At 39.5% G+C, this 14,240-nt stretch overlaps 6 protein-coding genes across 6 annotated transcripts; 4 read left to right on the plus strand and 2 right to left on the minus strand.

Moving 5' to 3' along the window:
• Positions 1-327: 327 nt before the first annotated feature.
• Positions 328-1,504, minus strand: LOC111601483 (aspartic proteinase). The gene has a single exon (XM_023318071.2). It carries the CDS (start codon positions 1,494-1,496, stop codon positions 363-365), a length of 1,134 nt encoding a protein of 377 aa, XP_023173839.2. The 5' UTR covers positions 1,497-1,504; the 3' UTR covers positions 328-362.
• Positions 1,505-1,723: 219 nt separating this feature from the next.
• Positions 1,724-2,329, minus strand: LOC111601519 (vasotab). The gene is made up of 2 exons (XM_023318125.2): positions 2,106-2,329; positions 1,724-1,880 (listed from the first exon to the last, which is right to left on the minus strand). The coding sequence occupies exons 1-2, from the start codon at positions 2,296-2,298 to the stop codon at positions 1,819-1,821; spliced, it is 255 nt and encodes an 84-aa protein (XP_023173893.1). The 5' UTR covers positions 2,299-2,329; the 3' UTR covers positions 1,724-1,818.
• A 411-nt stretch (positions 2,330-2,740) lies between these two features.
• Positions 2,741-3,583, plus strand: LOC115482797. Its single transcript, XM_030222886.1, has 2 exons — positions 2,741-3,316; positions 3,423-3,583. The coding sequence occupies exons 1-2, from the start codon at positions 3,102-3,104 to the stop codon at positions 3,547-3,549; spliced, it is 342 nt and encodes a 113-aa protein (XP_030078746.1). The 5' UTR covers positions 2,741-3,101; the 3' UTR covers positions 3,550-3,583.
• Positions 3,584-5,594: 2,011 nt separating this feature from the next.
• On the plus strand, positions 5,595-6,238 carry LOC111601439. The gene is made up of 3 exons (XM_023318015.2): positions 5,595-5,849; positions 5,909-6,088; positions 6,157-6,238. Exons 1-3 carry the CDS (start codon positions 5,630-5,632, stop codon positions 6,195-6,197), a joined length of 441 nt encoding a protein of 146 aa, XP_023173783.2. The 5' UTR covers positions 5,595-5,629; the 3' UTR covers positions 6,198-6,238.
• Positions 6,239-6,448: 210 nt separating this feature from the next.
• Positions 6,449-8,112, plus strand: LOC111601440. Its single transcript, XM_023318016.1, has 4 exons — positions 6,449-6,552; positions 6,617-6,742; positions 6,808-7,456; positions 7,526-8,112. Exons 1-3 carry the CDS (start codon positions 6,459-6,461, stop codon positions 6,876-6,878), a joined length of 291 nt encoding a protein of 96 aa, XP_023173784.1. The 5' UTR covers positions 6,449-6,458; the 3' UTR covers positions 6,879-7,456; positions 7,526-8,112.
• A 531-nt stretch (positions 8,113-8,643) lies between these two features.
• On the plus strand, positions 8,644-13,641 carry LOC111601438 (leucine-rich repeat protein soc-2 homolog). The gene is made up of 3 exons (XM_023318014.2): positions 8,644-8,794; positions 11,000-11,528; positions 11,586-13,641. The coding sequence occupies exons 2-3, from the start codon at positions 11,108-11,110 to the stop codon at positions 13,028-13,030; spliced, it is 1,866 nt and encodes a 621-aa protein (XP_023173782.1). The 5' UTR covers positions 8,644-8,794; positions 11,000-11,107; the 3' UTR covers positions 13,031-13,641.
• The last annotated feature ends 599 nt before the right edge of the window (positions 13,642-14,240 follow it).

A 14,240-nucleotide genomic window follows, 5' to 3' on the forward strand; every position in this document is an offset into this window, starting at 1 on the left:
AGAGCGAGTACTCTCCATCTGTATACAAGTTCAGATTTTAGTCATTTGTTTATTAAATATTACGTAAGTATAGATACTACATTGATAACTCTAACCGCCGCATTAGGTATTCCGTACACTAATTGGATACGTTTCTAATTTAAACTTCTATTAAGTAAATCCCCAGCTGCAAACGAAATCATATCTCATTAACATATATATATATATATATATATATATATATATATATATACATATATATACATATATATATATATAGTAGAAATTAAGATTCGGTCTCTGTTTGCATATGTATAATAATATTAATATGTTATACCAAATGTTTCCCTATGAATATTTTAAGCTTTCTTTTAATTCTTATGCTAATTCTCGTTTGAGACTGCATCGGCTAATCCTACACGTTTAGCGTCCGCATCATAGACGGTATAAATGCGCGTCAAGAATATATCTCCCAGCACCCAGAAGCTCTCGTAAATTGGTAAAAATCCACCTACACAGATCGTTGTATTAGAAGTTTCTAGTTTAACCACATAGTCTGCGGGGGTGAAAGTAAACTTCTTCTCCCCGATATGGAAGTGAATATCTTGCAGATTCTCGCCCTGACAGCTAATTCCACTCGTTCCATTTTCAATTAGGGCCCCCATCGCTGTCTGCAACTCGTCAAAGATGTCAATGGGCATCAGAATAAGTGAAGTGCCCGTGTCCAAAATAACTTCAATCTTCTTAGCAATTTGCCTATTACCTACAGACACGCTAGACATCTCGAATTGCCAGTAGCCGACCCTGGACAGTGGCACATAGTGCACGTCGCCCGTATAGCGGGATTCGTCTATGCCACCGAATGTGATTTCGCCGCCATACAACTCGCCAGGCATGCGTCGCAGATAGACTGAGAACAGGCACTGCTGGAACAGATGCTGCTGGCAGAACAGCTCAAGGAAGGGAGTCGTATTACGCCAGCCAATTTGGCTGAAGCCCAGGCCCACAATGCCGTCAAAGGTCGTCGTGATGAAGGCTGGCTGATAATGGGACAACGTCTCTCCGAAGGTCAGGCCGGGCACAACTGCATCAGCTATGCGTATCGTGTCCTGCGACAGATAACCGCTCACATGGCCATTGCCATAGGCCAGCGAAAAGTTGTGACCATTTTGCACATAGCTCTTCGACTTGTGCGCCTTGTACCGACTGTGCAGCTGGCAGGCGGCATTGCTCACAGGGCAATTGCTGGAAGGCAGCCACGTGTTGGCCGAGCCGGTGTCAAAGATCACCCTGAACAATTGCGGCGGCGTGCCCATGCTTATGCGTCCGTAATACTCCATATTCATTTTATTATCCAGCGTTAACTTCAGCGTCTCAGTCGCGAGAAAGCTATGAAATTGCTGACTAGCCAAAGGCTTAGACTGCACTTCCAAGGGCACTCGGAGCATCAGTGACTTGGCCAATGGACAGACATATAAATGCAGTACGGAAAGAATCATTAGCCGCGTTTGTAACATCTTCGATGGAGTTTATCAGAGAACTGAGGCTTCCAGCTGGGGCTGTTGCTTGTTGCCTTACATCTGTTGGTTGTAATAAGCCCATTATTATATAAAAAATATTATATTTATTAGCTGTAAAGTATTGAGGGAAATAACGGGACAAGCTTTTGCAGAAGAAATAAGTCTAGAAATTGAAATCTGAATATTCCCATTTTCTAATCAGATAATTTGAAGCAAGGTTGCAGGTTCTTAGCATTTGTATTTTACGACTCGATGTAAGCATAATAATCGTTCATCAAAAATAAATGTAATACATCATTATTAAATTGTATAATCAAATCTAGTTCGCCAGGGCCCTACAATATGGTGAAAGTCCACTACAATTCGAGGTTTCGCGCCAGTCTGTAAAGAAAATAAAGTATATTAATTTATTTGAGAAAAACTGCAAGCAAACCTGAAAACAATATAGAATTATTTGTGTGTGTGTGTCCAACTATATTTATATTATGAAGTGTGTCCAACTATATTTATATTATTCATGCGAACGGACGGACTGCAAAACTGTCTAATGTACAGTCTTAGCATCGTTCCATTATACTATATACAATAAATATACAATTGACTTACTAATTCCATATTTGCAGGCACTAACACCCAGCCGACAACTGTTTGAGAACTGGCATCGCACCAGTCTTCCTTTGATATTAGCCTCGCCACAGACAGGACTGAACACCGCAGGACATATTGAAGGACATTCATAGATGGCCAAGATTTGTGCACAGCAAAGCAGCAAACTGATTAATGCCAAACAGAACTTCATTGTGATGAGAAAATTAAAACAGAATATTTGGCATTCATATCATCCACAAGCTTTTATAGCGGCTGCTTGGCATTTGGCGAAACTGGTTCTCTCTCTGAGAACCTCTGAGAAGAAAGCAAAACAATTGCTTTCTGAGCAAATGTGAATTAAAAATAATAAAAAGTGAAGTCCCAATTCGTATATTGTCAACATCAGATAAACAAATACACTATGATTTCTGCGAACAATCATTTCCAGGTACATATTACACCTGACTTACACGATAATCAGACTAGTGTGAACTTAAAGCGAACTATTGAATGACTCGCGTTAGAACGTGATCATCAATCATGGCTGGACTTAAGTAACACATTTGTTTGAGCTAACAGAATTATGAAATTCATTTTGTGCCACGAATCGATTCGCTACAAACCAATTGAGTATGGCAATAGGTCGACAATTGTTCAGTTCGCCGCTCTAGCTATGCGTGACAGGTGGATATGGACCGTCTTGTTGCTTGTAGAGCTGTCTGGCAGCTATTACATACGCGAGCATGTGTCTATGGGCGGATTTGGCATTAGAGTGCATTATCATAGAAATCCTTGTTGTTTGAATAATTTCGTGTGCCCCAGTAATTGTAATAAACCCAAGCCAACCACGACCTGCAAGCCAACTAGGACACCCAGGCCAACCACGTCTTGCAAACCAACTAGGACACCCAGGCCAACTACTTCTTGCAAACCAACTAGGACACCAAGGCCAACCACGACTTGCAAGCCAACCACGACTTGCAAGCCAACCACGACTTGCAAGCCAACCACGACATGCAAGCCAACCACGACTTGCAAGCCAACCACGACCTGCAAACCAAACACGACTCCGAAGCCAACCAAGCCATGCAAAACAACCACGACTCCGAAGCCAACCAAGCCATGCAAAACAACCACGACTTGCAAACCAACCACGACTTGCAAGCCAACCACGACTTGCAAACCAAACACGACTCCGAAGCCAACCAAGCCACCATGTTCCCAGTCCTGTGCACCATAACACCCAACTCATACAATCTGAACATTCGTTAATATCAATCGTAATGTGAATGATGACTGATGATATACTAAATACAAGCAAAAATCAATGCAACAGCGGAAGGAACAGCATAAAAGATTTTACCCACGCTTAAATCGAAGCACAGAACATCATATGAAAGTAGTCTTTGTGCGTCGACCTGCACAGGTCAAGACTAACTATGTAATACCCAAGCCCAGATAAACGCAGTTCTGAAACCGCAATAAAGCGTTTGGCACATATTGCCATAAATCATAAGTAGATAAGTGCAACTCTTCTTTATTTAATATGACTTTATTATAAATTGTAAAAGCGATTCATTAGCTTAACTTTAGACAGTCAAGTGCTTCAAGCGTATTCAATTTATGGCCAAATGAAAGATTTCGATTTCAAAAGAGACGAAAGAAACAAAGTTAACAAATAAGAGACGTAAGTTTCCGACCAGATGATACCCTAAGCCACGTTCACGGTGGGAATAGAGTATATTCTGTGCAATATCTGTCTTCCACCTGTCTTACTTCAAATTTGAAGCATATACTCATTGAATCTGTCATAATAAGATGTTGGGAGCGTGTCAAATCAGTGATTAACGATGTTATCTTTGGGCTCGTGGCAAAGCGGTTACAGTTTTATAGCTAGGAGTTATGTTAGTATGGAACCTCTCTTGAGATTGAACAATCATTATACATACATGCCTGATCAGGCAATGCAATTCAGTTAATGCCATATCTTTCTCAGTTAAAGGATTAATATTGCCCATTTGCGCATGTTTTTGAATGATGAGCAGTTCTTACGATTCCATTTCTTAATTTATAATAATTTATAATAAAATATTCCAAGCTTTATTATTGTATAACCAATCAAATATGGTTTGTGATATCCGATCTTAAAGAGTGCGATATAAACTAAATGTTAATATCGATTTCATGGGAATGTTAAAAGTTTTCGAGGATTTAAAACATATTTAATCTACTCGTATATACATCTATATATATATACATAAGTATGATAACGATATACCCGGTTCAGGGTATACAACACGCATAACAACATCTCCACGTGTCTGACTTTAAAAAGCAACTCCAGTCCGGTCCAGTCGTTGTAGCGTGATGTGTAAACCGAAAACCAGGCGCCTGGTGTTTTGGCCATTAAAATAATATGTGGTAAATTAAAATTTCATGGCAAATTATTTAAAAATGAATTCAAAAATGCCTGTAAGACTGTTATTGAACTTTGTGTTGGGGCAGTTGTGATGATTCATCTGTTGCTGTTTGTACCTCGTGACTTCATAAATTGAAGTGCAAAAAGATAATTGAAATGAATTTTGCGAAACACGATTAAACACACATTTTTGAGTGCTAATAAAAAGAGGTCCTACTAAACGAATTAATTATTAATAATTAAAAATAATTAATCTGACATTTGATGGAAATTCATTTTTGTATTCGTTCATGGAGGTAAAAGAGTATATTAGCTTGTCCTTTTCAGTGTTGCCTTGGAATATAGACTCAAGTGTACCCTAGTCTTAAAGAAAGAAGGGGGTAAAAATGAATATTAATATATAAATAAATTGTATAAAATTGATTTAAAATATATTTTTTTGTATTGTATTATCAACGGAAATGCGAGATTTGGGATGGGCAAAAAACAAATCAATCTAGCTTGAGATATGCAAGTGAATCACTCCTGACTTAACCAGCGATCAATTATATAAGTTATACGGTATTTACTGAATATATTTACTGAATATATCTACGCCCATTAAAGACATAGAAATTTTGGTAGAACTTAAAATCTTTTGAACCGTGAATGAGTATTAAGCAGTCGCTAGTAGCCGACAATATTCTTATTTGTACATATTTTATATATATATTATTTTTATTTTTTCCAAAGATCAAGCATAGGTTAGGTTGCTTATATGTATACTAACTGATCTGGATAATAATCAAATATTGACTATTTAGTTTTGAGTATCTTAAAAAATAAACAAGAACAGCTGCTACTTTTATATAAATATTATAAGATTTGGTACATTTACTTTGTGTACTATTACTAAATGGAATTCTGAATTCTTGTTGTGCCTTTTGCTTATGTACTTAGCTTTGTACACGTACGTGTATTGCAATTTGCACAACTGAAATGAAATACAAAAATGTATAAAATAATAAAAGCACATATCATGAGTACTGTTATTAATTAAACAAAGCAATTGATAACAGCTGAAAAACAAATCGGTATAAATGGGGGCTTAGATGACTCAAACTTTTAGTTCCCCAACTGCAACATGAGTAAACTGTCGGTCTCTGTCGCACTGTGCGCCGTATTGGTCTGCCTGAGCTCGGCCCAGACGCGGAACTGTCCTCGGAAATGCAACGTGTACGCTCGATGTTCGCCCTATCATAAGGATCTGGTGTGGAGCATTGTCGATGGCACTTGCCGAGTCTTTCAAAATGGCTGCCTTTTCGGATCGGAGAACTGCAATCGGGTGAACAGCTGCAAGCCGAGTTAGTTGCATATGCATTTCTGGAAATATAGCTATTTGACAACCTCTTTCTACCACTAGAAATGGTGAGCACAACTGCGGAGGCCTGCAAGAAGCGTTGCATCCAGATCTGCCCCTTCGGCGGCAGTGGAGTTTGTGCCTCATTCGCGGAAACTAACAAAGATGGCACCAATGTATGGAAGTACAAGACTTTCATCAATGGCTGTCTGCTGGCGCAATATGCCTGCGAAAACGGAATAGGTATGCAAATATCACATAATTATGCTTGATATACCAGGACTAGGTATGACATGATATTACCTTTGCAGCGTATATCGGCGAGCCCACTGAGGGCGAGTGCCCAGAATAACTAAGCTGAAATTGAAGTGAACCAAAGTACCGGAACTTTAATATGAAATTTCATCAGAAAGCCATACATATCTCACATGTGGCGAAGTGCGTAGCGATCTTTTGCTATTGACCCCAACAACTGTTGAGTATTTTTATAAATTTTATAAAAATATTGACATAATTTTTGAAAACAAATAAACACAGCAAAAATAAATGAAAAATCGAATTAATATTGAGTTTTAATGTCATTACAAAAATTGCACACAAGAAACAAGTCACAATGAAAACCGGACTAGCTCCTGGCTATAAGCTTATTTTGGGTTTATTGCTAGCTTCAATTGGCATTGTCTATGGACAGCTGTTCGCTTTGCAAGGTGCGTCAGTTTTTTGTCGGAAATAATATTAAATTTGTGAAAATAATTTACAAATTCTCCTTAGGGCCTAACAAGTGCCACGACGTTTGCCCCACAGGATACCGCGTGGTGTGTGCTCTGCATGAAGGCTGCCTGCGAACATTTGCCAGCAGTTGTGTGATGCGCATGTATAACTGCAAATATCAGAAGGGTAAGTGGATGCTCGTGCCGAAGTTGTGAGTGACAAACACTAAGAAGCTCTTCTCTCTCTTTCAGATTATCGAATAATATCTCAAAGAGCCTGCGAGTTCATAAGCAATGAAGACCTTCAAAAATTGGAGCTTTAGCGGCGACTGCGGGAACTACGGCAAGAGGCCACAGCGTCATTGTCGCTAGATGGCGCCACCGTGCAGCGCGCATGCGTTGCAATATATTTTTCAAAGTGGCTGCGGCATGGCAGCCGCCAGGATATACATATATCCTACCACTGCTGTTGCTGCTGTTTTATGTGTAACTTTCTCTCTGGCTAAACTGTTGTCTCGTCACGCCACAACTACGAAAAGCGTAAATTTTAATTTAATTTAAAAGCGCAACTTTGACCTGTTTTAAACACATACGTATACAATTGTGCTAATCTTTTTTCGTGATCTAAATTTATACAAAAACACGTTGAACGCGACTATTCAGTAAAATATCCTCTTATATTAACATAAGCACCATAGCGTAAGGACAAACAAATAAGTGTACATAATACGAATCGCAGACAACGACAGGAAAACTCACTTTAGGCAGGCAGCAATAGAGCCTGCAACACCAACACACACACACGCACACACAGCCACACATATGTACACACTCACAATCGAAGACGCTCTGTGAAGGCTCCAAAGATTTTACAGCCAATCGCGTGGCGATTTAATAACAGGTTAGTTGCCCAATTACTAATTGATTTGACATTTAACCATTTCAATGCTGTTTGGTTTCGCTTTCAAAGCCAAACAAATTGCGCATCAATTATAACATAATAATGACACTCATTCAATTGTTGCGGCTGTATGAGTGTGGATGGCCGCTGGCCACATTTCGAAGCATACATTTCAGCCCCATTGTTGCAGTTTGAACTATGCAAACATGTCTGCACACAGTGTCATGCATACGTACATGCAATATGCATGTGTTGGTGGAGTTTATATAGGAGCATTTATGTATATGTGTGTGCATGTGTGCTCATGTATGTACCAATACACACATGCCAGCATGCGAATATGTGCAAACAAACAATGTATGGGAATGCGTGTGTGTGTGACTGCCCGTGTCCGTGTGTGTCTAACGTGTATGTAAATGTGAGAGTGCGACCCTGCCACTGGATAACAATAGCCACACTTCAATGACCTAGACCTCGACCACGAGAGATTTAAATGCCGCCAAGTGGGAGAGTGCACTGCAGTTGGCCTCCCACAAGTTCTAGGTCGTAATTTAAACTGCGCAATTCCAATTATGTCCATGTTGGCGCGACAAAGTGCAAAATTCGAATTTCATATCTCATAAATCATATATTCTTTAAGTTAATGAACCATATCATATCTTTTACACTATGCTCGAACTCAATATCTTTTAAGTTCAATGCTTGAATTTGTAAACTCCTTTCAATCTATTTTTTGAATATAAGTTTTTGTTAAATTATTTTAGTTAAATAAAGTCGCGTTAAGTCTGGCACATTAAAATATGGACAGCGCCATCTATGTTTCATATCATATAGCACGCTCATTTGTAGGCTTTTTAATTTGTATCGCTGTTAAGAAAACTTTTTATCGACTCATTCTCGGCTCCCTGATGCAATTTTTTTTTTGTGGAAAAATAATCGTACTTGTTAAGTAACAGCTGATCTGTTATATTTCTGTAAAAGTATTTTTATTATTTATCTTAATTAACAATTGTGTAACATTCCATATTAATGAATATATATCTTGGTTTATCATCCTACTTACTTAACATATACCCATTAAAAATTTTTTTAATTGCGGGCATAGTGAACCTCAAGTAACGGAATTTTTACTAGGAGCAACTGTTCGCGCGCTGTTAATAACATTTTAGCAAATGTTTCATGTTTTTGAGTGGCCACATATGAAAAAACATTCGTTGCTCATTTGCGTTGTTCTTTGGTCGCTGCCGCAATTCTGATTTGTGCTAGTGGGCAAAAAAAAAAAAACAAAAGTTAAGCAAGTTAATTTAAAATATTATAAATGGCTGTTAACTAGAAACCGTAAGTGTTAGTGTTGCGGATGACCTGTGAGTGTGTGTGTGTGCATGTATGCGTGGAAGTGTGTTTGTATAGGAATTGTTTGTTAGAGATGAGCAATTTAAGTGATTTTGATTGTACTGTGATTTCGCGGGCAGTGTATGTGAATATCATATGAATATATAAATATCTCTGATAACACTGTAGGTAGATATGCTATCGCAAGATAAGAACTAAGCAGTAACTTGTTGCCATCGACTTGCTATCAGGTGTTTTATGTCTTTAGTGCAGATGTATGTATGTGCAGCCAATGAACCATTCACCCAGAAGTCACAGGTAATCATACATACATATATTACGCATCACTATTGTGCAGTTGCTTCGTTTCGTTTCCGCCACCCACAACAACAGCGCAGAGCTACGCTGCGAAATTTATGCGACGATAAGACAACAACAATATGAAGAAGACTGCTTAGTATAAAGAAGGAATAGCGCACAATGCCCCATAATTATCAGAGAAGATTGAAGAAGCAATAGCAATTTGTCATGAATCAGAAGCAGCCGCAGAATCATACTGAGAAGCTTACCCAGCCTTTTGTTATGTTTAGCTCGTTATCAAATAAGTTGCGAAAAAATTCCGCAATGTTCGCTAGCTATATAATATTTAAGTAAAATATTCTGACCTGCTTTACATACGCATGTACAGATACGAATTTATACACAGGCTTATGTACCCGGTTATGATTTATGCGAAATTTGATAGGTTCAAATTCGAATAATGCACAGAGCTGTGCGGGCTTTGCGGCCGGTCCCTCTTTGCATACGCCTGCTTGTGTGTGTGTGAATGTGCGTGTGCGTGTGAGTGTGTTGGTGGTCATGCGTGATACCATATAACGGTAATTTGTGGTTTCTCTTGCCATCGCACTCGTTATTGTTGGTGTTTTTATGTCCGCTCTTCACCTTTGGCATTGGTCTTCTAGGAATTGTCAGCTCCTCTGACCTTGACACTCAGCCAACCACATGGCCATTTATGCAGCATTTGTGTGGGCGGATGGGCGGTTGCAGTCCGCTCATGTGCGTTGATGTCACCCGTTTCTGAAGTTGGTGGTAGATGCACATAAATGATGTGTGGGCAGGCCAATAGGGATACAAATGCACCTAATTAATGAGCTGTAAACTTATTATGTCTGGTTAAACTAATAATAAAATGAAAATATCCAGATAAATAAAGCCCTTTGTTAAACACATATTGAGTATATACCAAGAGTGAAGGAAAGCATATATAAGTGTAGAATCCGGATTCATATAGGCAGCCTTATCGATGTGCCTAGGCGCCTCTATCAAGCTAGTCACTTTAATGTACCCGAAACATAATCAACTACGTTTGAAGTCTTTGCTATAAAAATAAAGTCTTTGCTATCTTTTGATGTAGAGATACTGCTCTCTTTTGTAATATGAACAGCTTATTAGTAAAAGACGTGCGTAACTATTCATCAGATATATAAAAGAAAACGGTGATTACAAATATATCATTTTATAGCCCTGTTTTGGCTTATATTTCATATTTAAGATAGAAAATCCCAGTGAAGATCGGTTATCTAACAACGATATTATCCATATTATATATTTTTGTCTAAGGAACAAGACAGTTCATGTGAGGGTTTTACTGCTTATCAGTACATATAGATGTTCAGGGTATCTCCTAGTCAAGTACTCCGGACTATGTCACTCTTACTTGTTGTTATTATCTACTATTAATATTAAAAGGATTTATAGTAAATTTAGTAAATATTAAAAAATCGTTTATATCGTAATTATATTATTATGATATATATAATTAAAATTATTATATATATAATTGTGAATTTCGAAGCGAGCGATTAGTGCACAAATGGGATGAGGTGAACGAATTGTTTCTGAGGTGACTGTTGACTTGATTATTGATTCGTGCGTAGAGTTTCAGCAAAGTTTATGGGCAACTTGTTGGAGCGCATGTTAATAAGGACCGAGAAACAAAAGCAAAAGTAATAAATTGCTTGGGTGGGTGTGGGGTGTGGCCTAGCGGGGGAAGGGAAGGCTTAGCCATTGGCGATGACGCACGGCTGTCTTGTATTTTTATTGGTTTTTATACGCCCGGTCTGACGCACAATTGATAAACTGCAACAATAAACGGCTTACGCTCTACACTTTACGGTTGTCTCATTGGTTCTCTTTATCTGAACGTTGCAGGGAAAAGCAACGAGTTCCACTGGCTGCGGCTGGAGCAATTGTTGTTGTCGCTTTGGCATACTTCTGGGCAACGTATTGTCGCCGGCGACCGCAAGACTGGGCAAAATTATGAACTTGTGCTCCTCGGCTGGTGCAACCGCATCGACTACATCGCTATCGTCCACAGGGCACGCGGAGAATAACGGGAGCAGTCCCTCTGAGGTTACACATTGTTTTGGCGGCGGCGGTGGTGGCGGCAGAGGAGGTGGGAATAGAGGCGGCGGCGGCAGCAGCTGCGGAGCAGACACAGCGCCTACTATTAGGAATAGGAGCACAGTAAACGGTGCCGGTGGCAATACAACAAACAGCAACGGACACAATTCGACATATAACGAAAACAACGCAAACATGCCGCCCGAGACGCGTCCCAAAATGGTGACGGTCAAGCATCCGGAATCAAACAAGCCCAAGCCCACCACAAAAAAGATTGTGAAAAATATTCAAGCGGATCAAGATGTTATCAAGGCATTGCAGCGTTGCCGCGACGAAGGTAAGTTGACAACTGCTGTACGGAATCGAGTTCTGATCTTTATTAATTTTCCGTTAGGCATCAAGCTCTTGGACTTGAGCAAATCGTCAATAACTGTCCTTCCACCTACGGTCAGGGAGTGCGTCCATCTCACCGAACTCTATCTGTACAGCAACAAAATTGGACAACTGCCTACGGAAATTGGATGCTTAGTTAATTTGCGTAATCTGGCCTTGAACGAGAACTCCTTGACATCACTGCCTGACTCTTTAAGGCATTGTACACAGCTCAAGGTGCTAGACTTACGCCACAACAAGCTGGCAGAAATACCGCCAGTTATTTATCAGCTGCGCTCTTTGACAACCCTTTATCTGCGCTTCAATCGAATCACTGCCGTGGCAGATGATCTGCGCCAGCTGGTCAACCTCACCATGCTCAGTCTGCGCGAGAACAAAATCAAGGAACTGGGCAGCGCGATCGGGTCGCTGGTGAATTTGACAACGCTGGATGTGTCGCACAATCATTTGGAGCACTTGCCGGACGACATAGGCAACTGTGTGAACCTAAATGCGCTCGACTTGCAGCACAACGAGCTACTGGACATACCGGACAGCATTGGAAATCTAAAGTCTCTAGTGCGTCTGGGCTTGCGCTACAATCGACTAAACTGCGTGCCCGTTTCGTTGAAGAACTGCAAGAGCATGGATGAGTTTAACGTAGAGGGCAACGGCATCACACTGCTGCCAGACGGCATGCTTGCTAGTTTAAGCGCGTTGACCACAATCACTTTGTCGCGTAATCAGTTCACCAGCTATCCAACTGGTGGGCCGGCGCAGTTTACCAATGTCTATAGCATCAATCTGGAGCACAATCGTATTGACAAGATACCGTATGGTATATTCTCGCGAGCCCAGGGGCTGACAAAGCTGAACATGAAGGAGAACATGCTAACTGCTTTGCCGCTGGATGTGGGCACCTGGGTAAACATGGTCGAGCTGAACTTGGCCACCAATGCTTTGCAGAAGCTGCCCGATGATATCATGAATCTGCAGAATTTGGAAATACTCATACTGTCCAACAACATGCTCAAGAAGATACCAAATACGATTGGCAACTTGCGCAAATTACGCATTCTAGATCTGGAGGAGAACCGCATCGAAGTGTTACCACACGAGATCGGTCTGCTGCATGAGCTGCAGCGGCTGATATTGCAAACTAATCAGATAACCATGCTGCCGCGTAGCATTGGCCATTTGAGCAATCTAACGCATCTTTCTGTTAGCGAAAACAATCTACAATTTTTGCCCGAAGAGATTGGTTCACTGGAGAGCCTGGAGAACCTCTATATCAATCAAAATCCAGGCTTGGAGAAGCTACCATTCGAATTGGCGCTGTGTCAAAATCTGAAGTATTTGAACATTGACAAATGCCCGTTAGGCACTATTCCACCCGAGATCCAAGCTGGCGGCCCATCGCTTGTGCTGCAATGGCTCAAGATGCACTCGCCCTATCGGCAAATGTGAGATGTGGACGGCGTCTGGCGCACCGTCTACGTAGGCAGCGACTGTTATTATCAGTACGAACTGCAGACGGAGCAACAGACGCAGGCTAAGCAGGCAGGTCGATCCAATGAGCGATCCAATGAACGGCGCTAACGGTGCGAGCTTTGCTAAGTTTAGCAATCTATGTTACCCCAACCCTGTTCATGCCTGTGGGCCATACCTCTTCCCGGCAAAAAAAAATAAATTAAATTAAAGATAACCCCCGACTGGAGTGCGTTGCCTGGCAAATGATAGCTTTAAAAATTGTTATACCAACGTCCCGCGTATTGTAAAACTGCCCCGATTTGCTTTTACCTTATGTTTAACTCTTAAGTTAACTTTCGAAATCTGACTTGGTCCTCAACATTTAGGTTTTAGTTGTATGCTTCCAAGCTAGTCATAAAAACTCACAAAAAAACGAAACTAAATCTAATTTAAGTTAGTTAAAGGATTATATCATTTCATGTTCGTTTGGTTCGATACTCGTTTAAAAACATTAAGGAAACTAACTGTCATAGAGGAAAGCTAAATCGAATGTTCAAAAACATACAAAATACGCAAGCGCCATGGAATTGTTTGAGAAAAATGAAAGAAATTAATTAAAACAAAAAAAGAATATATATATATATATATATATATATATATATATATATATATATATATATGTATATAACTATTAAAGTACTTTGTACACGAGTATAAAGCAAAATTAAAAGTATTAATAATTTGATTAAAATCAAAAGTTTTTTTGAGCGCTTCAAGCAAGACTATACAGATATGGTGCACCTCTATATGTATATGTATATATATATATATACATATATATATGTATATGTATATATTTGTGGATTTGCTTGTAGCGCATCATCTAAGTATATATAAAAGCACATGCATTAAAAGTATTTTAAACACTTGAATGTTAAATAATAAACAAAGCAAAAAGAAAAAACAGAAAAAAACATGTCAATGTGTGTGCGTGTATAAAAAAAATAATTGTTAAATTTGATTTCGTACATTTTTGTTACCAAAATAATAATGACATACAATTTTTGTATGGCAAACAAAGAAAAAACACATACTTGCAAGAGTATAATGCCACCTATTTGATAAGCAAACTATATAAGTCGATATGCATATATATATGTAAAGATAAAAATTTAACTGGAGACATTCTGACTTTCTACAAAGCACA

This window comes from Drosophila hydei, unplaced genomic scaffold, assembly GCF_003285905.1.
Source record: "Drosophila hydei strain 15085-1641.00,03,60 unplaced genomic scaffold, DhydRS2 tig00000063-arrow-pilon, whole genome shotgun sequence".
NCBI classification, from domain to species: domain Eukaryota; kingdom Metazoa; phylum Arthropoda; class Insecta; order Diptera; family Drosophilidae; genus Drosophila; species Drosophila hydei.

Excerpts from the sequence above, each read along its gene's own strand:
- LOC111601438 (XM_023318014.2), top strand. The coding sequence starts at position 11,108 with ATGAACTTGTGCTCCTCGGCTGGTGCAACCGCATCGACTACATCGCTA. Across the intron at positions 11,529-11,585 it reads GCAGCGTTGCCGCGACGAAG|GCATCAAGCTCTTGGACTTG; the intron begins GTAAGTTGACAA and ends ATTTTCCGTTAG.
- LOC111601519 (XM_023318125.2), bottom strand. The coding sequence starts at position 2,298 with ATGAAGTTCTGTTTGGCATTAATCAGTTTGCTGCTTTGCTGTGCACAA. Across the intron at positions 1,881-2,105 it reads TGCCTGCAAATATGGAATTA|ACTGGCGCGAAACCTCGAAT; the intron begins GTAAGTCAATTG and ends TTTTCTTTACAG.
- LOC115482797 (XM_030222886.1), top strand. The coding sequence starts at position 3,102 with ATGCAAGCCAACCACGACTTGCAAGCCAACCACGACCTGCAAACCAAA. Across the intron at positions 3,317-3,422 it reads GCCACCATGTTCCCAGTCCT|GCGGAAGGAACAGCATAAAA; the intron begins GTGCACCATAAC and ends ATCAATGCAACA.
- LOC111601440 (XM_023318016.1), top strand. The coding sequence starts at position 6,459 with ATGAAAACCGGACTAGCTCCTGGCTATAAGCTTATTTTGGGTTTATTG. Across the intron at positions 6,553-6,616 it reads ACAGCTGTTCGCTTTGCAAG|GGCCTAACAAGTGCCACGAC; the intron begins GTGCGTCAGTTT and ends AATTCTCCTTAG. Across the intron at positions 6,743-6,807 it reads TAACTGCAAATATCAGAAGG|ATTATCGAATAATATCTCAA; the intron begins GTAAGTGGATGC and ends TCTCTCTTTCAG.
- LOC111601483 (XM_023318071.2), bottom strand. The coding sequence starts at position 1,496 with ATGTTACAAACGCGGCTAATGATTCTTTCCGTACTGCATTTATATGTC.
- LOC111601439 (XM_023318015.2), top strand. The coding sequence starts at position 5,630 with ATGAGTAAACTGTCGGTCTCTGTCGCACTGTGCGCCGTATTGGTCTGC. Across the intron at positions 5,850-5,908 it reads GGTGAACAGCTGCAAGCCGA|AAATGGTGAGCACAACTGCG; the intron begins GTTAGTTGCATA and ends TTCTACCACTAG. Across the intron at positions 6,089-6,156 it reads TGCCTGCGAAAACGGAATAG|CGTATATCGGCGAGCCCACT; the intron begins GTATGCAAATAT and ends TTACCTTTGCAG.